The 26226-nt window shown below is 40.1% G+C and overlaps 1 protein-coding gene across 1 annotated transcript; it reads right to left on the bottom strand.

Moving 5' to 3' along the window:
- Positions 1–608: 608 nt before the first annotated feature.
- On the bottom strand, positions 609–24284 carry RBL2 (RB transcriptional corepressor like 2). The gene is made up of 22 exons (XM_082489186.1): positions 24078–24284; positions 22285–22415; positions 20853–21053; positions 18500–18564; positions 14304–14432; positions 13222–13382; positions 13050–13114; positions 12127–12313; positions 10022–10188; positions 9237–9346; positions 8217–8320; positions 7739–7876; positions 7187–7351; positions 6527–6638; positions 5677–5949; positions 4901–5175; positions 4168–4344; positions 3996–4067; positions 3486–3600; positions 2182–2384; positions 1579–1743; positions 609–785 (listed from the first exon to the last, which is right to left on the bottom strand). The coding sequence occupies exons 1-22, from the start codon at positions 24276–24278 to the stop codon at positions 615–617; spliced, it is 3387 nt and encodes a 1128-aa protein (XP_082345312.1). The 5' UTR covers positions 24279–24284; the 3' UTR covers positions 609–614.
- Between the last annotated feature and the right edge of the window lie 1942 nt (positions 24285–26226).

Raw genomic sequence — 26226 nt, 5'->3', positions numbered from 1 at the left:
TAAAAAGATTATTCCCATCTTCCCTTTCCAACTGGACGTTGCTGGAATAGTACTTGTAAGTCATTATTTTTATGGTGGTTGTTATTGCAAAAAAACCAAACCAAAACAGGACACTGTTGAATATGGTTGTCTTGGTGCAGCACTCCTGTGTATAAATGTCTAGTCCAAAGATGGAACGGGAAAAGCACTGACAGAAATGGTGTGAGCAGAGTGGTTAGAGCAAAGGGCTGTGAATTCCTGTTGCACGGTAGAAAGCTGTATTAGGCGTGTGTTCTCCAAGCACCAAAAAGCTCTTCAGCTGCTTTCCGACGCCAAAGCCGGGAGAGGCAGGGCTTGCCTTATGACTAGCTGAACCACAGGGGGAGCTTAGGCAACAGGGTGCGAAGCATATCCTCGCTGTCCTGGGCGCTGCGGGAGCCTCTCCTCCTGCCCCTTCTGATGCGTACAAAGGCTCAGTGCAGTCTGGCAGAAGACGGGCCAGGGACAGCAGTGAGGTGGGAAGGGGAGAGCCTGGCAGGGAACGCTGGCAAAGGCCTGGTGACTCCAGGTGACAGGCACAGTGGCCCGGCCCAGCGGAGCAGCAGCGAGGGAATACCTGTGCTGAAAAACCGGACTCAATGAGACCCTCTGTCATTTGCTACATCTTGTAGTCGTCTTAACAGAGCGGTGTGATTCTCCTGACAGATGCGCTTTGCTGGTGCTTCAGTACCATCTTCTAAGAGAATGCCTCTCTTCTTTGTTGGAGTTTCTCCAGTTCTAACCATGCTGTTAATTTCCTTTAGCCTCTGCAGACAGGAGGGGGAGAAAAAGTAGAATTATCTCTCATTATTGTGAATACTAAAATATAAAGTGGACTTTTGTTAATTGTATTACTGTGGGATTACATATGCTTTATTTCTGGAGATGTGTACAGTACAAAGTGCTTCCTGTTACAGACTAACCTTTTTAATCACTGTACTGGTCTTTCTATTACTAGCATATGCCAGAATCCTACTCAAACTCAGGTAAGCTTGTTTCAGTGCACAAAGCTGGAAGGCCTCCCATCCACAGGAACAACCGCTGCCTTACACCACAGATGCAACAATTCCTATCCAGAATGAAGATGCTGCTGAGGGAAGATTTCTACTTCATTTTTGGTGGCCAGAGATGACAGGGTTCAGCCTCTCACATGCTCACCTGGTAAGTCCTTTCCTGTTACGATCCATTTGGGGGTTTTCCCCACTAGGTAGATACGAGCAGGCAATTATACTTAGGGTTCTGCTCCTTCATCAGTTCCCATACCAAGTAACCCATCTGTCACCTGAAAGCAAAGGGTGCCATTGCCGCACCACCCGCATCTTTCGTGTGTATCAGTACAGAGAGTAACTTTTAAAAGTACACAAGTAGCTTGGACACCTAATTGCTTTATGACTTCTGAGATACCTGAACTGGCAGTTTGGAGAGCATTAGGTAATAAAGTACATGTGAAACAATGGTGTTAAGGAAAGGTGTGTTGCACAGTCTTCTCTAATGTCACTACCAAAAAGAAAAGGTTGAATAAAGGATCTATAAAAGCAAACTAAACCCCATCAGTCTCACCTTAGATGGGCTGCTGCTGAAATAATAGAATATCTTCTCTCGAGGAGTGAGAGTAGACTCATTTTTGTGTGGCGAGATGTACACTGGGTGATTCTGGGACAGCTGTATTCTGCGAGGAGAGCCAATCCTTACGAACGGGTAGGGCGAGAGCGGAGGAGAATCGATCTGCCCAACAGAAAATGACAATGGCTCAGTAGTTGCTCTCTGATCTTGGGGTTCCTACAGTAAGGCTTTTGTGGGTTGGTCACTTTTAACAGAGTTTAGTTTTCTTCCACTAATATCATACCATACATATTTAGAAAGGATGCAAGTTTTGTCATGTTATGAGGCCAGATCAGCATTTTTTTAAAATTTACTTTTCTAACTCTGTCTGAGGCTGGCAGATGACGTTGCTTAGTGCTGTGTATTTCGTACAGGAGGAGACAGCAAATAAGCTTAGGAAGTACTTCGGATTTGAGCAGAGTAGGTCCTTGAGGTGAAATTATTGTCATAAAATATAATCCCCTGAATTTGCTTACACTGAGATTAGCTAAGAGTACTTTACTGCTCGTACAATAAGAAAAGATATCTATTTGCTAGTGAAAAGCACAGAATGTAACTTACTGCATTTGAAGTATACTTCAGGGCAAATTCTTTAATCTGCTCGATGTAGATGTTGTTATAGAATTGTATGAGGTCCCCTCGCTCTTCCTCCTCGGTATCGCTGTTGGCACCTGTCAGTCGTGTGGGTGTGGGGGGAGCGCTGTTGGGGTGCGGTACGGGCAGGGTGCTGCTGGAGCGCATGACAGGGCTGGAGTCTCTGCTGGCTGCAAAGGGGAGAGCAGTCACCTTCAGTTGGCCTCAGCACTTACTGCCCTTTGGTCACTTTAGTCCCAGGCCTCCAGCGGCGTACAGAAACTGCCCGCCAGAGGTTTACATTGCAGTACAGTGACTGTGAATCCAGTGTCACTATTAACAATGCTAATTTTGTTCCCTGAGCATCTTTCCTTACAACAAAAGCAGCATGTTGTTAAAGACCAACAAACAGCTGAGTGTGCGTACAGAAACACATTTGATTTCTAACAACTTCTTACTGGATAAACTGCAAGTGGCTTTTCTGCATAAGATGAGTTTCATCACAATATAAGCAGAGCTAAAACCTCCATTTTTCAGGCATTTGTGCTGTACTTTTAACAGTAGCTCTTTCTTGTTGCCAGCTGGCACAATTTCAAATAAGGAACAGCACTCTCTTTCAGCTAGTAGTAGAAATATTTGGCTTGGTAATACTTCCTGCTGGTTTAATGTGGGAAGTTGCAAAATATATATAATTTTTTCCTCCCCTCCCTGCCACCTCTCTGACAGAAAACATTAATACCTACGCTTTATACCGTTATCTATTAAATATCTTGAAAACTGGTAGTAGGAATGTACAGCATCACTTATTTGCTTTCCTTTATAAAAGTTAATTCAAGGAAAACGTGTCAGTTCAAATATCAAGGAAAGGAGCTTCAGAGATGTCAGATACGCCAAAACAGACGCTGTGGGAGGCTGGTCCTTTCCCACCGCTGCAGCACCACCATTGTTAGAGGGGAAAGCGTAGCTGTGACTAGAGCACGGGCTAACACTGCTTTCCTGTCATTCCACAAAGATGTGTTCTTTGGTGTGCAAAGTGAACTCAAATTGTCGCGTTCAACCATCACGGTGAACTTTGAGGTAAGCGCATGTGGCGATAGGCGCAAGACTGTCAAAGTGGGTGTAATGTTAAGCTCGAGTTATAGCAGCTCTTACGTGTTATCAATGTGGTCTTAATTGCATCCAAGTTTACCGAAGAAGGAACAGTTTGAGGTGGGGGGACACAAAATCCAACTCCTACTTTATGCACACTGTTTTGGAAGTGGAATTAAAAGGAAACATCTGGAAACACTCACTTCTTTCTTTGTTCCTCTCTTTACTTCTGTCTGTAGGTGAGTTCTGCTGGCTGCTGCTATCACTGCTGCCAGAGCGGCGGCGTCTCCTGCCTTTTATGAGGACGCTCCGATATACCTGCAGGGAAACAGAGGAAGGATGATTAGAAGTGCAGTCACACACACAGGAAACAATGGTCTGTGAGATAAACCTGCTTTTTAGAAACTTCATTGTGGTATCAAATTGCTTCTTACAGGGGAAAATTCAGCCTCCTGAGAGGAGTATTATGCAACAGGGACCTCCTCCTTGGGTTTTAAATAAAGATATTTTCTATTGTAGGTATAATTTAGCATAAAAAGCTTTCAGTAGTGCAGGATTTTGGACATGACTGCTGTCTTCTGGGGAGAATGACTCACAGACTGCATTCATTTAACAGTAAACGTTACTTTAAAAAGTGATCCATTCCTGAAATAGAACTAATAATAATCCAGAATAAACTGGATACTGCCCCGTTGAATACTAACTGTACTTACCTGACTCTTGGCTTGTGGTTGTGTCCGATAGCAGCGCATAATGTTCTGAAATGATCTATCTTCCTTAGTAACCTAAGAGGAGATGAACAGAAAAGGTTAATAGTTTTCCTGTGGGTTTTTTGTTTGGGTTGGGGTTTTTTTTGTTAGTTTGTTTTTAATTTGTTCACCTTACCTTAGCCATTACGTAGATGGCACACATCAGCAGCTGATCCAAATGTCTATCCATCATGATTTCAGGGCAGTGCAGCAAGGAATACTCAAAACACGTCCAGATCTTTTTCCGCAGCTCATCAGATATATCGAGTTTGACACAGAGGTCTCGCAGACGAACACTGGCTAAATGATACACCTGTTGAAATGAAGACTGTGCTTAGGGCCACAGCAACACCGCTTTTCTTACCCAGCAAAAGAGTACATCAGACCTGCGCACCCTGTAGGACTTGTGCAAATGATAAGCCAAGAGAAGAATAACTGAATTTAACTGGTATTGATGCTAACACAACACTTGTTTGAAGCTTCAATTCTGAGTTGTCCTGAGCTCAGGAGGGGTACTGCATAGCCTGCAGAAACGACTCTGTTGAATAAACCGGGATGTCTCAAAAGTGAATTTCTTTCTTTTAAAGAGCCTTAAAGAAAATGGACACTGTTAAGTACCTGCTGGCCAAGTACATAATCTACTTCCCAATGCGTGGTAGCTGTGGTGAGAGTCTGCTCCTTCGCTAGTGAGAAGTTGCCTGCATAAGAAAACTACTCCACAGGTATGCGAATGAACAGACAAAGGGCACAGATTAACTTTGAAATTGAATATTCTTTTATTATTACTAATAATAACTACATATTTTAAAAATCCCTGAAGCCGTACCAAAATACAAACTAAGCAAAGCCCAAATTAGACTGAGAAGTACCTTTCTAAAGAAGAGTGAAAGTGAGCCCATCTTCCGAGGCCTGACGGCTGTGGCAGTGGTAAATTGCTGGGTTTGTCTTTGCTCTCCAGGAGAGATCTGCTGAACGGTTAACTGGCCCGGTAACTGCAGCGTTGCCCCGCTCATCTGAGTGTTCAGGGTGCCGGCAAGAGCCTGGGCACTGAGAGGCTGAATGGGAGCAGAGACAGCTTGAGGCTGGGTGCCCACATTCACTTGCACCGGGAAGAAAGTGATTCCTCCATTTTCATTGGCAATGCCTGTAATTAAAAAAAAGAGTCTGAAATAAGAGCAAATTGCGGGGTGGGCAGCTGTGGGGTTTTTCTTAGTTTATTTGTTTGTTTTTAAAGAATTCAGTAATTCTTTTATTAGTTGCTTATAACTATATGTTTACTATATTATATATGGAATCGTTTCATCAAAATACTTTGGACTTTTCATCATAAGGAGACAAAGAAGGTAATGAAACTGAACTAAGTTTTTCGTGCTACTGCAACTTGCATCCTGTGCCAGTTCAGGAAGGCAGGCTTACCGAAATAACTAAGTTTAATAAACTAGATGTTGGCAGTCAGAACATCCTTGTGCTGTACATGTTCCGTCTCTAAATTCTGCTCATCTATTCATAACAATTTTTTGCCAATTATGAATCCTTAAACATATTTTTTCTCCCCTGGTATGCTGTTGCCCTCTGTCCCCCTTACTGTGTGTTAATACTCTGACAGGAACAAGCCCGAATAATTCTACGATAGCTCTTCTCTCACCTTGCACTGGTATTGTCACAGTCTGCCCGTTATTGGCTGTTACGGTGGCAGTTGCCACTGTAACCAGGGTCTGGCCGGGCACTGGAGTTACTGACATGGCTTCGGGATTGATGTTCTGCACAGGCACTGTATTGACCACGGGCTGTTGGGACACTCTTACGGGAGTTCCACTGTCAGAGGTATTATCGTTATCAACAAACAGTCTTCTCCTTGTAGGATTGGCTGTAGGAGAGCTGTATCTGTCATACAGGGTAGTTGGAGAGGATGAAAGGCCTGTGGATTAAAAAAACCACACACACACACACATAAATATTTAACTTTTGTTGTATAATCCCTTATTATACAAAAACATGACAAATCTAATGAGAACCCAAGTATGTCATGCAAAGCTCTTCAGGAACCGTTTTAAAAAATTTCTTATGTCTACATTTGTGGCTTACAGATGGCTTTTTGAGATGACAATCTCAATGTTGTGTTTAGTATTTTTCTAAGCTTATGTATTATATTTTTCTAGAGAAAAAACTTTGAGACTTCACATAACTAAATATTTAGTGGAGCTTCTGTTCTGGTATAACAACGAAGCAAACTGTTCAAGTACTACTGATGAGCACGTAAGTAGCATGTGTGTGTGTATAAATGCTGTTCATGTACATAATCTCCTGAAAATACCCTGTCACAACAGTATTTTGTTTGCACTGAAATAATGAATCTGCCTTAACTATGTGAGTTGCAATAGAAATACCGGTTACAGATGTGTTTGCAATTAACTGTACATTGACACTAAAGCACCTTCCTTGCTGTACACCACTTAGACCTGAGCTTTCATTTTGAAATCTAAGAAGCATCTCACCTTTTCCTAGTCCTCCAGTTTCAGCACGAACCTCGTTTATTCGTCTTGGTGTCAACGGTGAACCTACAACACTGCTCCCAGCAGATCTCTCAAAATAGTGAGGTGGCATTACCTAAAATGTTAATACTTTTATTAGAGTGTTTGTATCTTAAATTGACTACATAATGACTTTTTAAAAGCTTCTGCGCTACAAATTTTGAATGGCAAAACTGTATGGAAAAAGTAACACAGAAAACCTTACCCTAAGCCTAACTAAAAGTTTGTAGTGATTGTACTACTCTAGAAGACACAGTACTGTAATAATTTTTGTGACTACAATTAAAAGGCTGTACTTTTTACCACATTTCTTCTTGTCTAGTAATCTTTTAAAGTGTAAGTGACTGGTCCAAACCTTCCCTGCCTGTCCGTTTTGTTCGGTGTCCTGCTGTGCAAATACTGGGTGAGAATCATCTCAGCTGCCCTTCTCCGTTTTGGGTGCCTCTACAGCGATGTCCATGAACAGAGCAGAGCACGCTACATTTAGTGTTTTCCCTATATTGATGAGGCTGTGGGATGAAACTGAAATTTGGACATGTAAAGCCTCTCCAGAGTATAATGTCCACTCCTCTACAATGCTGTCTGATTAGGAAAACTATATAAAACATATAAAGAAGTGCTCACCTCTTCACAACTAGGAACTTTGTTTTCGTTGTCTCTGATTCTGTCCCACAATATGGATTCCTGTTTCCAAGCCATACTTTCCAAGATCTGCTCCTCAATATGATTCAGGTGTTTCACTACTTCCCGACAAAGGCCATCCTCTGCTCTAATAAAAACTTCAATTACCTGTAAGGTGGATAATTATGATCAACATAATGTACTTGTTTCATATATTTTTTCTTGCAGAAAAATGTAATTCTAATTGCAAGCAGTGTTGCAGAATACTGCAGCAGTAGCTCATGATAAAATGATAACCCGTTAGTTACTCGATGAAGGCTTGGGTACTGCTCCTGGGTTAAGCTGCTAGCAGCGTTGTCATTTTTAAATGCCCAAGACACACCCCAGAATGACGCAGACACTTGGGTAGTATTTTTCCGACACAGAAGGGGGCAAAGCTGGGAACGAAGGGTTAATGTGCAAGTTAACATCTAGGTAAGCAGATTACCACTTAACAAATGTCAGTGGAGTACTCCTCCTGACTTGATAAGCATTTCTAGCTGTTAAACACTTTACCTTATAAAAATGATAAACTGGAATGTCAAATATTTCAGTGATGAATGGGAAGTTTCCAGGTGGTTTATAGGTAAAGGTAATTATCTCAAGGCAACATGCCAGCAGAGATCTGTGAAACACATCTTGCTCCAGTATTGCCTGCAAGAGAGTTGCAAATTTTAATGCTTAATTAAACACTGTAACTATAGAAGCATAAAATGCTTTTTATGCTGCCTCTACAGCACAATTATCAAGCTTATAAAAAGAGATTTTATGAGGCAGAACAGAATCCAAAATGAGATACCTTTACTCTTTTAAAATTTCATATATCTTTGTGTTTGCAAACACAAATGATTTCTTGCATGCTTTTCCTTCCATTCAGGTGTAGTTACAGGCTACTTTGCAGAGATTTACCCTAATTTTAAATAGCTCTACAACTGGTTTCCTTTTTGTACATCCAACTTTAAAAATGAAGTACAATTTGGGTAGTTGTCCTTACAGATAAGTCAGCGTCTCCCAGTCTCCTCCTCTCTTGCTCAATGACTGCCTCCAAGACCTTGTAGTATAGCACCTCAGCACAACGGAAATGCTTACTAGCAACATCTGCAGGAATTTTAAATAGAAACAATATTGTCAAATATGATAAAAGAATGATATTCTTTATCTTAGGCTAGAGAGATAAAACAGTTTAGTAGCTTGTGTGGATTTCTGTGCTGCTGTGGCTACAATACTTTCAGGACTAAATCAGTTAATTTAAACTTATCCTCTCCTATGCTGCACTGACTTGTGAATGCAGAGCAAAATAACTTCTTACTGAACCCAGACTTCGATGGAAACACAATATATAACAACAGTCTAAGTTGCAATAATATGATATACATATTTCAAGTTCAGAAAATACATTGTTTGAAAAGTATAGCTATATGGATCCAACTTGCACTCTGCAACAGGAACCACTGAAGCAATTATGTTGACAAGAACAAATGCAACAAAAATCAAGACCTTATTAAGAAACGAGAAGGTCAAGAGCATCTTCCTCATTTTTAATCCGTCTTCATGCACTTCACAATTCTTGACCACTTTGCCAATAAGACTTTGTGTTTGTACTGGTAGGATTTTAATATCATCTGCACTAACCCATCATTGTATGTAAGGCAAAATTGTTGTAGGACTTTTAAAGACTACAGTTAGGCAGATTTTTCATTACTGTCTCAGAAATCCACACCATCACTATTCTTGTACTTGAGAGAAAAAGTGGTACCCTTAAGAGTGCTTTTTGTTTCATTTCTTTGAACTGGAAGTATCATCAAATTCCAGTGATGTAAGCTAAGGCTGATTATAAAGTTGTGTGCAGGGCTGAAATTTGCCCCGTCTTAAGGATACCAGGAAAAGACAAAAGTAATAGGAAAGACTCTTCTGCTAAAGCATAACCTGAAAGTAAAATTCTCAGTTATTTACAAGAGATAAACGTGTTTACAGGCAGTTTAAATCTTATTTGTGTAAGCAAAATGTTTCCCACCTTTGGAAAAATTACTGAAGTCTCCTTCAGACTGTGCGCTCTGGCAGTATACTTCATACATTTCTTTTACTCTGTTTGCAATAGATTGAGAAGGATCTCTGGAACATGCCCTGAAAATAAAAACCAAGTATTTTCAACATACTATTCCTACCAAGACAAAAAAATAAAAAAATCTACAACTATTTTTATAATATGATTAAAGCATGAATCTATAAATAGAACTATACCTATAAATACACACACACTCATATGTGCCTAAAAGTATATGTACTGTAAAACGTCCACAGCATATTATTATTATTGTGTATATATTGTAGTGAATATGCACATCTTTTCATGGTCAGGGATAAATGTTTAAACAGCATTTTGCACATGACATAAACATAGTTTTAAAAATATATTCTACCTGAAGCAACTGTTTATCGACATGGAGAATAAATTTTATTTTGAATCTCCTACAGTATGTAGCGATTTGCTATGTAGTGAGATTTGTTAAGTAGAAAGAAGAAAAGTCTTGAAAATTTTGTATGAGCAATTTTCTGTTAGAGAAGCACAGAACCGTTGGGTTTAAATGTTGTATGTTCTTAAAGCCACTAACCTCTTAAGGACAAAGGTGTCTAAATGAAGAGAACAATGTCTTTTGAAATTCCAGTGTGTCTGTGGGTCCTATTTTACTCCAGAACCTTTCAAGACTCACATTTTAAATTACACTGTTTAGCATTAACATTTGTTTTTAAAACTATTTACAAATTTGAATTATTTGGTTAGCTAAACATTGAACTTACCTGAGTATTTGCTCCAGATTTTCACTGGGGGCATTTTTCAGTCCTGCCAGCATCGTATGAAGGCGGCTCAAACTGTATGTTGCTGTGGAAACAGGTGTCACATATGGGTTGCTGTCTTTAATATACTTGCGGCCGGTAAGTGGGGTTGTAATCCTAAGTGACTTGGACTAAAAAGACAAAAAATAAAGCAGATGATTATTATAAAACTTAGACACAGGTTATAACCCAGAAGCGTTAACCTGTAGAATTCTTACCCTGTGTTATGACATATGCCTGGAAAAAATGGCTGGGGATCAAACAGCTCAAACTACTTCATATCTCAGATAACAGTCAACGATGAAAGACTGAGCTGTGTCACCTGGATGTTTGTATCAAATAGTGCTGTATAAACGTATAAACAGAGAGGATGTGACCTCACACTGAAACGCAGATAGTGGGAGTGAAGTGTGAAACGAGGCCAATCTAAAAAAAAAAAAAACAGCAGTCCCCCCCCTGTCCCTTGAGTGCTGACAGCAGCTGTAGCTCATAGGAAGTGTGTAGTGAGCCGGGGTTTCCTTGCAGCAAGTTTAACTCGTACACAAAAAGTCTTCCTGAATCTAACAATTAGCATTTTAATTCACTTGCATCAGATCAAGTCATCACAACAAAATAAGTTAACATCAAGGATGTTCCTTCAATTAGTGTACAGCAGAACTGATGCGTTTTCTAATTACCTAACCACACAATTACTTAACCAAGTAACGTTTTCCTTATTTTAATGAATAGATTACGTTTCTCAGTCTTTTCACCATGAAGTCCAGCCCCCAGTAGACCTCCCATTTTCCCCACACGCTCCTGAGCGAGCTGTGTTTGTGTCCCCACACGCTGCCAGGACTGACGGTCCCCCCAGCCCTGCCTTGGGCTCCTCGGCGCAGGCAGCAGCACAAGCCCCGCAGCTGCAAGCTGCTCTCCTACAGGCCACATTGGTCCATTGCCACAGAAACCTACAAGAGTTACACACCCAGAACTATACCAGCAAAACTTAGTGATTTAGTTGATTATTTCTTTAACTAGATCAGCAGTGAAAAATTAACTACTTGCACAGATTTTGCAGATAAGGTTATTTTGATCTTTTCCCTCACGAACGTTGAAAGCCATTAACCAACTCTCACTCGGAAAAAAGATTACATAACTAGCTTGCTGGAGGTCTACTTCTGAAGTGTTTTGTCCTTTTGCTCTCTGTAATCGAAGTGTGCTAAGGCAGCTTATATCCTTCTCTATCTGCCTGTCTCGTATCCTTCCCCTTTTAAGATATCTTTTCCACCTTCAGGAACATTTTGATGTCCTGTAATCACGGGTAGGTATGTCTGCATTCAAAGCCAGTGCCTGTGTTTCAAAAGCTACTCTAGTCACATGAAAGCCCTGATCATTTTATAGGTCTTCACTTTATTGTTCTGAAATACATAGTGGTTTTTATCCTCTCAAAGACCATATTCTATGCTTTTTTATAGTCATACATAAAGACAGATCTATGTATCGTACTTTTAGGCAAGCAAGGTGAAAACCATTCCCTAGTGATTTAACTGAAACTGTAAACAGACGTAATATTAATACCCGAAGCATATCTATTAAAAGGGAAGAAAAAAAAATTGCATAGAGCAAAGCGCTGAGCAGCTTTGCCTGTGTTAAACAAAAAACTCTGCATATGGGACAGAGATGTGAGGGAAGGGGAAGTTGGACCGGCAGGTCCAGAGGGCCCTGACAGTTGTAGGACTGTTCAGCACCTGCCCAACAACCACGGAGAATTGCCTGTTCTGTTGTGCTTGAAAATCTTCAGCTAAAGATTTACCTAAAGAGACCTCTTTAGGTAAATTACCTAAATATTGTCTATACTGGATTTAATCAAAGAAAACCCAAACGCGTGGAGAAATTGTGTCCAAAAACCCCAAAGGTAAACAATACATCGAATCAATTACAAAATCTAACTTAGCTATATTGTGTACACTCCCAGATCACCTTAAACAATAAAGATGGTAATTTTTAGTGGCTGCTTCTCTTCATCAGACACAGACTAACTCAAATCATTCCACATATTAAAACAGCAACGTAGACCATGTCATACTCACCCTGTCAAAATGCTGCTGCAAGTTATGCTTCACTTGGACTCTTTCAGCTGTTTCCATTCCTGAAGCTGTATTTAAGCACCGTGTGAGAGTTCCAATTTCTTCATCTGCGTCCTCCCCAAGAAATATTCGCTCATCCAGATTTCCTACTGACAAAACATACTCCTCGTAGGCCTTGTTGATGGCTTTGCTACAACAGAAAGGAAGAGACAGATACAGACCCCCCTGTATTTAGACAGGGCTTTGTTCCCCTGCTTGCTGAATGAACACAGTTCTGGCTTGCTGGAGGTCTACTTCAGAACTTCTTTTAACTTTGACTTAAGCATTGGAGCTCCTTTAAAATCTACAGTATCTTAAAACATGAGAGTGACAAGGACATAATTTGCCCATTATATCTGAAGGTTTGCCATTTAGCATAGCTACAGGAGGAACATAAAATACTGAGAACTTATATTTGGCTGGAAATGCCTCAAAACTTATGCAGCATTACATCATCATAAACTACACTTACCATTTTCATACCATTTAAAAGAACATAAGTCCTACTTGTGAGCATCTCTAGGTTTATAAAGAAAGAAACACCACAAAACCCCAATTTTCCCCTCCCAATTCCCACTCATTCCACATCTTTTTCATACTAACGCTTCGAGTTACATACAACAAAAAATGAGGAAACATAGAAACGTAAGAATTAAAGCAGACATCAAGTAACACCATCCTGAAGAATCATTCCTCTTTCAAATATGTCTGAGACAATACCACCTCAAAGAAAAGGAACTGAAACACAAGGTAGCGTATAAACATTAATAAACATGCAAGTCAACTAGCGAGTATTACTGTTAACACCCAGGTGATAATGCAAGTGCAATTGTACTACAATTTAGAGGGGTACCAACAAAAACCAAACCACGTATACAGCAACTCACAAGCTGTCTCCAAAGTTCCCAGGATCTAGAAATCCAGTCAGATTTTCATCTTTTCCTTTTAAAAGCTGTAAGACAGTTAAGAATAAAGGATGGACATTTCAATTCTTAAAAAAAGGTTTTGAATATAATCAGTAAGGAGAAATTTCTCTACATTACAAATACATTGACCAACCTTTTTGTCAAAAAGTTTCCGAATATATGGCTTCCAAAAATGTTCCTTTATGCCTTTCGCTTCCAAAACTAATCCATAATGTAATGAACACAGTTTTTCAATGATGCAGGGAGGATCAGATGATACTTTATAATCCTTACTATGAAAGTCTTCAGGTAGACCTAGAGTTAAGAATACTATATTATTTAATTTTGCAAATTTGTATCCTATCTTCTTATTAAACTTAAATTCTATGCTGTATAGTCTAGGTAGTGTGAAATTAAAATGGTAACCTGATTAGTTCTCTTGAAAGAATTATTAATTATACAATGCCCATTCAACTTGATAATGTTATCAAAACTCAATTTTGAGTCAGAGATTTTTAAAGAAATATATATCTAGTGATACAAACTTGAACTATGAGTCTAAGAGACAACAAATCAAACACTTTTGAACTACAAAATTCATTCAAATAAATTTGAGATAATGGTCCCAATTCACACCTGAACCACTACAAAGTAAATGTGAATACTGTACAGCACTAGAAATGAAGTATAAGTCTGGTAAGAATTACATCAGATGGAGATTACATCGATGGAGACTTCTCACCATTCATCTGCATTTGTGGTTATTGAGTCAACCTACACTTCCATTCTCTTCAGAGAGAGAACAGCAACAATCCAGAAATGAGAGAAACAATCAAGTGGCCACTCTCATATTTGAGCACTGGATTGTTCCAAACTGCTGCCTCACAGGACCTCTCCAGTCTGACTGTGTCCAGGAATGGCTGTGTCATTTACTGCATCTTTCACTGACATTAAAATGCTTTTAACTGACATTTTGTCTTTGGAACTTCCTTCAATGGTATTTCCATAATAAATTAAATTCTTGACTTACTATATTCTTGTCAAAATTCAGTAGTCTGTTATTACACACTACTCTAATAGAAATCTGTGTAGCCAGATATAGAAAAGATTCATTCAAATCAATATTATTCAATTTATTCTCTGCCACACAGATTCATACTAATTTCAGTAGCCTTAGAAGTTCTTACCAGCTTTGGATAGATAGTTGTTTTGTTTTGGTTTGTTTTTTTAACTTACCTTTAAAATTAGGATTCAGAAGTTCCTTACGGTTAGGACACTGGAGAGCATTTCCATACACTAAATCCAAAGCACATAACAACAGATGGTAGGAATTGACCAAGTCATCACTGATCATAGGAAAATTACCTATGATATTAGAAATACATAAGAGATTAATTAAAATCAGCATAAATTTAAAATTCTTAACCAAAAAAATGTTGAGATTTGTATTACAATCAATAATGGAGTCTTGGAAACATAGACTTTGGAGACTACAAATACCTGGATAGAAACGCAGGTAGTAAATCAGACACACACTTAATAAAATATAGCAAATATAATAGTAAGATACGTTTACAGGAACAGCAGCAGTTGTACAGAAACTCAAATGTATCGTGCTGTTTCGAAAACAAACCTTATCAAAATGTTGATAGACATGATATTGCAGATGCCCTTATTCACAGTAATTGGATTAATCAGCGCATAAAAAACTTGCAGCAGCATGAACTGTGTAATGCAAACTGCCTCAAGGAAGAAAAATTCGCTACCATAACTCTGACAGCACGAGCCCCACTGTCTGGCAGTGTTACGCCCTTCGACAGACTCCTACTCCATCTGCCTGAAGCAGATCTTGTTCTAAAGGTGCATAAGGGGGAAGAATGGGTTCTGACTGAGACATTCCTTTTCCTCAGTTTCGCATTGCCATAAAGCGTTGCAAGGAACTGTACGTTTTGCTAGGATAAAACCAAGTGTCCTAGAAAAAGTGAACACTCCCCCTCCTACAACTCCCTCCCATTCTCCAGAATGAATCTATATGCAACTTAAAGTCAGGAAGTGATTTTTTTTTTTACCAATCTGTTTTCTTTACAAAAATTCTGTTGGGGTGTGCTCATTACAAACAGTAACAAATTTAACTTTATTTCTCCTGTGCTTTACCAAAGAGTTAAAATGCGTATCTCTGATTGGGTTTACAAAGTAGCTTTATACCTTTAATGTATTTTTATTTATCATCTTCCTATAGAAAAGAATGCTTGCAACCTCTTCACTCTTTTATCACCTTTCACAAAGATTATATTCAGATTCATTGCTGTTTATTGAACTTACTGAGGTTTATGATAATCTTTTAGAGGAATGGCCATAGCTAAAAACAGTCTTGTAGAACAACCTATACCATTAATACCATAAATCACAATTCCATGAATTTATATGCACAGCATGATTTTCTATCACCCTAGTATTTAAAGAGTAATAACGCTTCTACTTTTTTTTTTTTTTAATTTTAGGTAAGCTCCAAACCACTTATCTGAGCCCACTATGAAGAACAAGTTTGACTCCTTGAAGAAAATTATCACATAGTAATAAACTCACTTAAGATATCAAAACATACATGTGATTAAAGAATTTTTTTGAATTATGTTTCTAGTTTTCTACCAGTAACATACCATTTTGTTAAAATTTATACTCAATTTTCTGATTCCATGTTTGTTAAAAGAAAAATCATTTCAATGCAGATAATCGGAACTATTTAAAATAATGAAGCCTACATGAAGTTTGTATTAACTGTACACATTCATCAGTTAATGCCAAATCATTAAAGGTTCACAGCAAAGCAATAAAAGTCCTAAATACAATAGCAAAATGTTAATCAATAAAAATCTTACAGTAGCAACTCTCATAACATGAGTTCACTCTCATAACCATGAAGTCTAGCATGGAAATCATTACTGTCAGCACAGTCGAAAATAAATCTAATTTTACAGTACCAGTAGCTTCATACAAATTATTTGTCAATGACATTTCAAACAACAGCTTACTACTCCCTTTCACAAATAATGAAAAATTGTTATCTCAGCGCAGCAGAGATATTTTTTTTTCATTTCCATTTTAAAGAAAGAAAAAAAAGTCAAGATAGAGAGTGTAAAGATAAATTCTTACAAATAGCATGCAAGAACAGCAGTATCGCTAAATAAAGTCGCTACCTTACTTTGCAGTGTATACCAAAGGTACGAACAAGATCTGTACTTTCGGCATTTGTGAAACCGAACACAGAGATCTTCAGGCTTGCAGAAATATCACAGAGACAAGCCTGAACTTGCCACTGATGTGCGGTTGCCATGATAAGGATTACTGCCAACTCTCAAAACACAGTGAACAAAACTGAACATGAATATTTAATGCCTTAAATGGTCAACATTTATTTTACATTTTTTGTGCTGCCACACTTTAATAAATCTACGACTAGTCACTTACTAATTTTACAGTTTACAATTACTGTAAATTTTTCTTTTTCCTGTAAAACTGAATTGGCTGTGTTAGTATGGTATTCTCTACAAAGTTAATTTGTATGTCTGAAACTGCTCGCCAACTAACATGCAGTTAATTGATTACATAGTTACTCAACCTATTAACCTATAGTTTAGCAATAGGAATACTCATAAAGTCCCTTTGCACCTTGTCAACTGTCTAATCTACTCACAGAAGCGATGATTTTACAGCAGGAAAAAGAAAAATCTGTGATTTTTCAGACTGACCTACTTACTCTCTCAGCTGCCTAACTGTGCTAAAGAAGTAAAGTCCTGACTGACTGGAAATAAAGTACAGTACTAACTCTCCTCTCGACTCACTGGCATGTGAATAGATACTTCATCTTACTTGAGAGTGCTATTCTGGGCCAAAAAAAAAAAAAAAAAAAGAAAGAAAAAGAAAATCATACTGTGTTTCAGGATTGCAAACAGCTTACTTGTTTAGGAAAGATTTGTCTTCCCCAATAAAGTGGAATTCACAACCTATTGGAAAAAGGCATCTTCTACATATGATACAGTGTTCCGTACAGCACTCATCCAACACCATACCCTTCTTCTTCATACAAAAATGTAATGGTCCAGTAACATTGCCAGTAACTTTTCCAAAAGGGAGCCGCTGGCAACCCTCTGCAATGTGGTACAGTGTAGAAAGACAGACTAATCTGTACTGAACAAAATTAGTGCCAGATAATTCAAAATTGTGACAGACTACTCCATCCTATCCTTAAAAGCAGGCAATTAAGGAATTCACAGTAGACTGCAAGAATCCTAACACTGCTTTGCTTTTAAATTAAAACCAAACCAAAACACCCACCACACACCCCAAAATCAAAACAAAATTCCTTTTATTCCTTTCCTTGTAGAAATTAAACTGTTAGTTTCCTTCTACTAGTTCTCTTATGAAAAGACATAAAAGGTCTCTGGAAATTATTAATGGACCTGAATCTACAAATATGTTTCCTCAGTGAAGAATAGAAACCTTGTCTTTATTTTCCTCAAAACACTGTCCCATTAACATAGAATACCCAGTGAGTGCTCATCCAAGCAGTACCCGACTAAAGCCCTAGGTATGCAGAAGCTCTTTAAAACCCAGGTTTTGATGAAGAAAGACTTTAGACCATACGTGATATGACTGAACAAACTTAAGCTTAAAATAAGGATTTAATCCTGGTCCCTCCTGTGGCTTTTTCTCCCATCAATTGGGAGAAATCCTCTACTATTCTTACTAGCTTTAAGGCTGCTTTTATGATAAAGGTTATATATGCCTTGCAGTATATTGTCTGTTCATTGCATTATTTCTGCAGACGTGTATTAACAGAGGATCTCCTTACGTGTTCCAAAGGAATCTGAGACTTCAAGACAGTCAGCTGTTTATACAGATACCACTATGCCCAAAACGCAAGAGAAAAATCACCCTTGCAAGACAGGCATACGCAGACCTATTTAGTAATGCCTATGGTTATTTGATACACTTGCTGTGTGCTCATTTTTAAAAAAGGCAGGGGGGCAAAAAGGCTATCAATAATCAGAATAATATCTGTGATACTAGCGTGAAAGTATTCGCACCTGGAGTTTTATGATAAATTTTTACTAGGTTGTAAGAAAAAAATTATTGACTATTTTCAGTGACTATTTTCAGTTCACTGACATTCTAAGCTACTGTTTCCCTTGGAATTACATCATAAATTTCCACAATACTGGAAACTTTGTAAAAATATTCCATGTAAAAGCTACCAAACTGATTGGACATATAGCTTACCTTAGAAGTGTGGTAAAACACACAGCTGGGGAAATTGAACAGAATACATTCCTTCAGGCTTCTGAAACACCTATTCAGTGTTTAAGGACTGATATAACATAATGACTAACAAAAGCAGGTTTGCAGTATTTAATCCCTTTGAAATCTCTTACCTTTAGCATGAACAAACAGCACCCAACAAAACTGGAAAACTTCAGTCACAGTGCAAGGTTGTCGTCTTTTGGGGAAAAATACAGCAAGAAGACACCCAATAAGCTCAATCAATAAAGACTGGTAGAACATCGTACAACATTCAATCATTCTAAAAGAAAATGAAGCTTTACTCTAGCGTGGCCAAAATCGTAAACCCTTCCCACAAAAACCTGGCTAAAGGTAATAAAGAGAGCCTCACACTGGTTTAGTGCAGACACAACTGGAACCCCAGTCTCAGTTTGCATGTGCTGATTCAGATGTCACTACAGCAGACCAACACAGCAGATTCCACTAGAAACAGGCCAAGATTTGAGCAGAAAATTACTGTAAGTTTAATATTAAACACAATTGGCTTAAATGATTTCTTTTAAGGCAAAGTTGTGAAATTAGTTCCAAAGAACAGGAAAATACCTGAATTTATAATCTACAGAAAATGTTTCTGCTTCTTTGTGCAACAAATGGTACATGTAGTCAATCAAAACAGTTTGAGAGCCAGTGCTGAAAATACCTTCTTCATAAGCATTCTGAGTAACATAAGCATTTATGTGTGTTCTTGGTGGAACGCATTACGCAGCGTGTTGATATTTATATATTCAGTACAGGCAAAATTTTTAGAACTGTGTTCCCACAAGAGTATCATCTATGTACTAATGTAAAGCATTTTGTATAGGATTCTATATAGTATATAGAACTTTGAACTATATTTTATGTTTATTAGAACCAAGTTCCTCTGCTGGTCTTTGTTTAAAATGCTTCCAAATTAAATATAACTCATCCATGAAGCCCTGTTTTAAATCAAAAGTTTTGCAGCTATTAAGGATTTGTTATTTCTTAATACACACATACTGGACAGTTGTCCTAAATCTCCTTCCTACTTTCACATTTCTGGCTAGTACCTTCGGTTTGTGTTCTTGGTAATGGAAAAATCTTGACAGAGTAAATCAACCTATCCAAATTTTTAAAACACTAATAAAAAAAATAATCAGAAACAATGCTCAAATATTTACTGCATGTATTTAAAACCACCAAACCAATCAAAAAAAAAAAAAAACAACAAAAAAAAAAACCAAAACCAACAACAAAACCCAAACTCCCCTAGCATCAATTTTTATAACTCCACAACATCATTCCTTGTTTTCATACTATGTATCACTGGAAGAACTATTTCATACATTGCAGCTCATCATGCATCAGGTTATGTAAGGAATGGTTTTAAAAGTCAAAACTAACATATATTTCACAAAAAAATTAGTAAGTATCATCATCTTCCAGCTTAATCTTCAAAATTACTTCACACCTTACCATCCAAGCTAACCAACTAGCAGGGTTTACTCTTATAATCACAGAATAATATAGGCAGTATATTTTGATTTCAACATTATACGCAAATATACATAATTCTATTCCATCTATAGTCCAATTCAAATTTACTCACCTTTTGCATTCTCCAACCTTGTCTTTTATTATAGATTCAAATACATTTGGTTACAAATGTCACTAAGTTATGGTCACAAGCACATCAAGGGGGGGAAAAAAACAAACAAAACAAAACAAAACAAAACAAACAAACAAAAAACCCCAACTAAGAAATAGCCTGTAAATATTAGAAAAAGTAAAACAAAATAATTCTTAAAAAACCCAAACAAACCACAAAAGCAACCAAACAATGGCACTTCACAGTAATGAAGATGAAAGAAATAATGAATGGGAATAAATCAATCGCTACCAACTATCATGAGAAATCACAAGCCACGTTAAGCGCTGGCACAAACAGATGAAATCTTGTTGAGATCAGAATAACTAGAAAAGACGACCAGCACATAATTTTCACAGCACTCCTAATACAAACAGTAATAAAGAAACAAAGCTTCTACTACAAAGTAAAATATCCAGAAGATCTGTGTCTATGAAGAAAACTGTGGGAATTACTGGGCAGCAAAACAGGCTGAGTTGTTTTATGAGCTACTGAGGTGATACTGATCATACAATGATTAAATCTTCCAGCCTTTTCCATCTTAGAACTACTAATATTTCTCTTGTCTACAGGCCGATTTTAATCTCTTCCCTTTCCCCGCCCCTAAAATCACAGAAACTGAACAGCTTTGGGATTTCCTGCATCCTGTCAGAGCTGACAAACTCAAAAAAAAAAAATGTTCAAAGGTTACTGCGAGCAAAGACAGACAGACCAATTCTGATATTATAAAGAACTACTGTGAAAATACAGTAAAAAATACAACTGAAACAAGTGAGCAACTTCATTATATTTTTGTAACAGCAATACTATAAATCAGTCTGGGCATAACTGAAACACACCTCTGTTTTCTTCCTCTCTGTTGACGAGGTTGATCTTCTTGTGGATATCTGAAAATGTCCTGAAAAATGGGCTCATATTTCTTAAAAATTACCGCAGAAACCGTGAAGTTTCTCTCTAATCTCTCGGTTCTTTCTCTGAATTGGGAGGGTAGATTTGCCATGTCTTCCCATTTTTTCATCTTGTTAAAAAACTCGATCAAGCTGAAAATATCGAACAGGTTAGATATGACAGTTTGGTTTTTGTTGGGTTTATTTTTTCAGAAATACACTGTACGTTTTATTTATTTACAACAAAAGTGTAATTTTTACCTCCCAAAGCATTGATAAAATGGCGGTACTGCAAACATGACAATGTACTCAGAGCCAGTCCTTCACCCACTAACAAGGATGAGCACAGACAGCATGCAAAATATTTTTATATCCTCGGTTGATGACCATGTTAACTATATATTCACAGTTCTTGGCTTTTCCGCACAAAGACACAATCAGTTCCAACAGATTACTCCAAAATCAGATTTCCCTCATTTTTCCGAATCATTTATTATCTTAAATTAAACAAACTGAATTTTACAATGCTAAGAAGATTCTACAAAGCATGAAAGGAATACTAAGTTTCGGTAAATTTGACTTCATAAATTTGGCTTTCATTCATTTTTCACGCCTTTATCTACACCTATATTTTCAATGTTATTAGTCTTTGATAGCCCAGATCACAGAAAATATTTATACACATTCAATTCCCTGAATTTCTGATTTGAGGAAAAAAGAATTTTTTTGAAGGAACACATTTGTATTGTTTAAACCAATAGTAATGCTCCAACAGTAAAGGCGATGGGGAGAAAAAGAGCATTAGAACATTCTCCCCCTTTTTTTTTTCCCCAAATCTACTAAATTGTTACAAAACAATCAGATTGTTAATAAATAAATTGTTTCAGAAAGTTTTTCTTCATTGCTTTGTGGACATAAACATTTGATACAAGTTTTTTTATCAAGATTCTGACATCACTTTAGCTTCATAAAGTAACAACATGTGAAAAGTGACGTCTTCTTTCAAAAAAAAAAAATTGTGTGACTATTTTCACAGCCAATTAAAAATGGTTTCTCCTGTGAGAAGTTCACACTTTGCACACTCTTCAAAGACAGACTGTTCTTAAGGGACTAGTTTCTTTCTCCTTTGAGAGAAAAAAGGCAATCTCTGACTTTGAAAACCAGTGTTTTTACAAAATATTAATGACCAAATGGAACTGTCCTACTTCTGTGGCAATGAGCTATTACACAAAGATTCCAGTGATATAAATTCTATCTTTAAAAGCAGGAAACAAGAAAGACATTTAGCCTTTTTTCTCCATTTGTCAATTTCTAAATTTCACAAGCCAATAAACAGTCTTTGAGATTTTGTAAGTGTTTAAAAATTAGCAAAAAGAAAAGTTACCTTTGTTCTGAACAGCGCAAAATTCTGGTTAAAGATACATAGTTTCCCTCAGCTGTCCCTCTGCTCACGGTTGGAATTGCTTTTCTGCAAGCCACATACAAGGCACACGCTAGCCAATGCAGATCATTTCCCTGTGAATTAAAGCATCAGGCGTCTAAAAGACTTCATTGAAAAGAAAACCATACTTTTCAGCTACGCACCCAAAGTCAGGAAAAAGGACAGAACTGTGCCCTAAACCAAGGAAGTCTAATCACCGACAAAGTTGATTCGTTGTTTTGAAGTTCTGATGAGCTACTTTGTGTTTTTAACTACGAGAAAAACAGGTGCTAAATAGATACTTAACATAGCACTGTGTCAAACCAAAATTACATAGTTACTAGTTAACTTTATGAAGTTCACACTCGACCCAAAGTTTAACAATATATCTTTAGTGTTGCTCTTCTCCTATAATAACATACTGTGCTGTCTTCATTACAAAAGAAATACAAAAGCCACAGTTCCTTGCTATCAGAACACGCTTCTGTCCAGACCAGACAGTGGGAACAGAAAAATAGTTTCCATTTTTCTCTGTACTACACAACAGAACAATTACTCAAGCTGGTACCAACAAAAACCTTTCAAATCATGTTCTGCCTCTTCCATTAAAAAAACACCCCAACGTTTTGATGGGAAAACGACGGTAAGAAAAGAGGGGACAGAACAAGGAATTCGATGCTGTGGGTTTCTTGGGCTACGCGGTATCGCGGTGGCAGACGAGCACACACCGTCGGGGGAAAGGCGAGTTTTCTTTCGGAGCTTCCCAGCCCGTTTCTGGCGGTGGGGAGCGGTGTGTGTGACAGAGGTGCTTCCAGAGCAGGACACGTCCTTCCTCCGTCAGACACAGCTGCAGCCACCGCAGGACCAAGCACCCTCCGCGGGGGCGAAGCCGCCCTTAGCTCCGCGTCGAGAGCTGCCCGATGGTGGAAGAGGAAGCCCCAAACAACGCGAATAACTCTAGACGGACAGGCTTTTTTCATAAGCGCCGCCTTTATTTTTAAAAAGCCACCCGGTAAAAGGCTTCTCCCAAACAAAGCGGGTGCGTCACTTTACGTTATCGCTTTAAAGGATGATGTTACAAAACCCGCACGCCATTAACTATCCACGAAGTTTTGTGCCACGTTCACGCAAAACTCAATTTATTTCTCAATTTGCGCCGAAAGCATCTACATGGGCAACTGAACACCTACTGACAAGCGTTCACCGAGATAACTGTATTACGTTTGTCATTTCGACAGCTGGAAGTAGAAAGACTACAGCGACGCGATCACTCTTATTTTTATCGCCTTTTCACCGCTATAGCTCGGGATTAAGATTATATTTTTTCCCCCGCTTTCAGAGCCGGAGAGCACCGAGCGCGACGGCGGGCCGGGCCGCGGCAGCCCCGCTCCCCCGGCGGGCGGGAGGGCGGCGATCACGGCCCGGGGAGGGCTGAGAGGGGGGAACCGGGAAACGTCCCTCAGCGGCGCTTCTCGCGGCTGAGGCGCGGCCCCGAGCGGGCTGAGGGGACGGGCCGAGGCCCCGCCGGGCTGCGAGCTGAGGCTCGGGCGGCGCCTCAGCACCGGGCGGTGAGAGGGAGAGGCCGTCGCGCCTCAAGGGCCGTCCCCTTCCCTCCCCCCCGCTTAACCCTCTCCCTCCCGCCGGGCTGTCCGCCCGGGGCCGGTCGCCTCAGCGCGGCCGGTCACCTCACGGCGGCCGCTGCTCCACGCCCCCCCCGCGCCGCCTCAGCGCGGCCCCCCAGCCCCGCCGCCCCTCACCTCCAGCGTGTAGTTGCGCTTCATGCTCTGGTAGCTGAGCCAGGCCTCGGAGCGAGCGCGCTCGTCCATGTTGAGGCTGCTGCAGAGCTCCTCGTAGCGCTGCCGGGTGTCCCCCTCCTCCGCCGGCGGGGAGGGCGAGGGGGCGGCAGCGGGGCCCCCCCCGGCCCCCGACTCGGCCTCGTCCTCCTCGCCGCCCGGCATCCCGCGCCCCGGCGCTAGGGGGCAGCGCCGCCCCGCCCCGCACTGCGCCTGCGCCGCCGCCCCTCGGGCTGCCGACGCGCGTTCGAATCCAAACACCCTGCCGCCGAGCCCCGCCCCCGCCCCGCGCCGCGGCCTTTCATTGGGCGGCGGGCCAACGGCCCACCCGCCCGCCGCCCGCCCCCGCGCAGGCGCACCGCCATACACTTCCCCCCTCTCCCAGCATGCAGCGCGCCCTGCCCTGCTCCCAGAATGCCGCGGGCGGGAGCAGCGACGTCATAGCGCATACGTACAGCTACGCAGCAGGAAGGACCGCAGAAGAGCGCTCTCCCGGAGCAGCGGCGGCCGGGCAGGGTGGCGGCTGGGCCCGGTGGCGGTCGGGCCCTCGTTCGCTATCTCTGCCGCCTGCCTGGGCTCCCCCCGGGGCCGCTCTGGCAACGGACGTTACTGCAGCATTGCCACACAAATTGTCGCTTACACTCGGTAAGGGCTGGAGCTCTTCTGAGCAAAACAAAACCATGGCCGTACGAGACCATTAAATAAACCCGGAAGACAATGAGTTTAAGCACTATTAAAGGCAGCTGTGCAGAGTGTTCACACAACCACGCAGAAATAGCACCATTCAGCTCTTCAAATACGTTCCACGAGTTTTAGACCATTACAAAAGAAAGAAAACCAATTTCAAAACAAAGCCACAAAATAACGAAGATTCACATTTGGTTTGACTCACTTTTGTTGGAGTCAAAACTTTAAGTGTCTGTCCCAAGAACTGGAAGTGAATGAGGCGATCTCGAGTTTTAAAGCATAAACAGCAACATAGAGAAAGCTACAGCGGGGGCTGCGGCTGCAAAGCCCCACCGAGCAGAGAGGAGACTCCCAGCAATAAGCCCTGGGGAGAGGTCAGGCCTAGCACAGGTACATGTTAATTAAGAGATGAGTATACAGACTGTCCTTTAATAAAGAGAAATTTATTGACTATGCCTATTTGCTTTCATAAGACTAACCTTTCAAAGCTAACAACAATGAAAGCTTTGGGGGGGGGAAAGAAACGTCAGGAAAAGATGATTTGGCTAACCTGAGATGTTTTCCAGGACGTGAGTATGCATTTTTTTACCCAGCGGCGAGAGCACCAGATGGCAGCAGAAAGCCTGAGTTGGCACTGGAAGATGGCGATGGCGATGGCAGCAGGGTCCTCCCACGCCTGAAGCCCCTGGCCTGCCAGGACAACTTGGGTGTCTTGCCCATTTCGCTGCAACGTTAAAAACTAATGGTTAGGCTGTATCTCATGCCCATTACTTGAATCATTTCCACTACTGGATTCCATATTACATCTACCAATATTGTAAGAATAAGTTACAGCCACTGGTGTTACCACCAGTGCAAAACTCTAATGGGGATACCCCACACATCCTCTCAGTCTGGGTCCCTGACAACTGCCGGCAAAATATGTAATAAAATACATTTTTTTTACTGTTTTCAAGTTTCAGAAACTTATCTTATGAACATGCTATGAAACAGACTTCTGTATAAACTACAAGCGGTACTCAGAGCATCAAAGGGCTTCAGGCACACGCATGTGTTTGGTTTGGGCCCCACGCTGTCCCCCAGTGTCACCCTGGGGAACGCAGCCCTGGCAAGCTGAGCTGGCAGGTGGCACTCCACAGACACAGGTCCTGTTTGCAGCCCACAGAACAGGGTTGCACAAAAATAAGGCAAACAACCTTAAATTCTTTCTATCTTAGTGACTTTGATAATAAACTGTACTTTCCTTGCAAAATACAAGAACAGGTAGCAAATCTTGAGGCCAAACACTGCAGTCATAGCACAGGCCCCGACTTTCCTGGCCCAGGTAGTGAAGACCCACTGCAACGTTTCTGAAATGGTGGTTAATGCTGTCTACCCGCAGGGAAATACAGTGGTCTCCCAGATAAGGCTAGATACATACCAGGCA

The sequence above is a fragment of the Vanellus vanellus genome, assembly GCF_965231255.1.
Source record: "Vanellus vanellus genome assembly, chromosome: 12".
Lineage (NCBI taxonomy): Eukaryota > Metazoa > Chordata > Aves > Charadriiformes > Charadriidae > Vanellus > Vanellus vanellus.
The sequence above is the reverse complement of the archived record's forward strand: the minus strand, read 5'-3'. Positions and strand labels throughout refer to the sequence as shown.

What these genes read in the sequence shown, in the direction of transcription:
- RBL2 (XM_082489186.1), bottom strand. Translation starts at nt 24,278, where the DNA reads ATGCCGGGCGGCGAGGAGGACGAGGCCGAGTCGGGGGCCGGGGGGGGC. An exon ending in AGCGCAACTACACGCTGGAG is followed by an intron (nt 22,416 to 24,077) that starts GTGAGGGGCGGC and finishes TTTAATTCACAG; the next exon opens with GGAAATGATCTGCATTGGCT. An exon ending in CAGTTTATCATTTTTATAAG is followed by an intron (nt 7,352 to 7,738) that starts GTAAAGTGTTTA and finishes TCCACCTTACAG; the next exon opens with GTAATTGAAGTTTTTATTAG.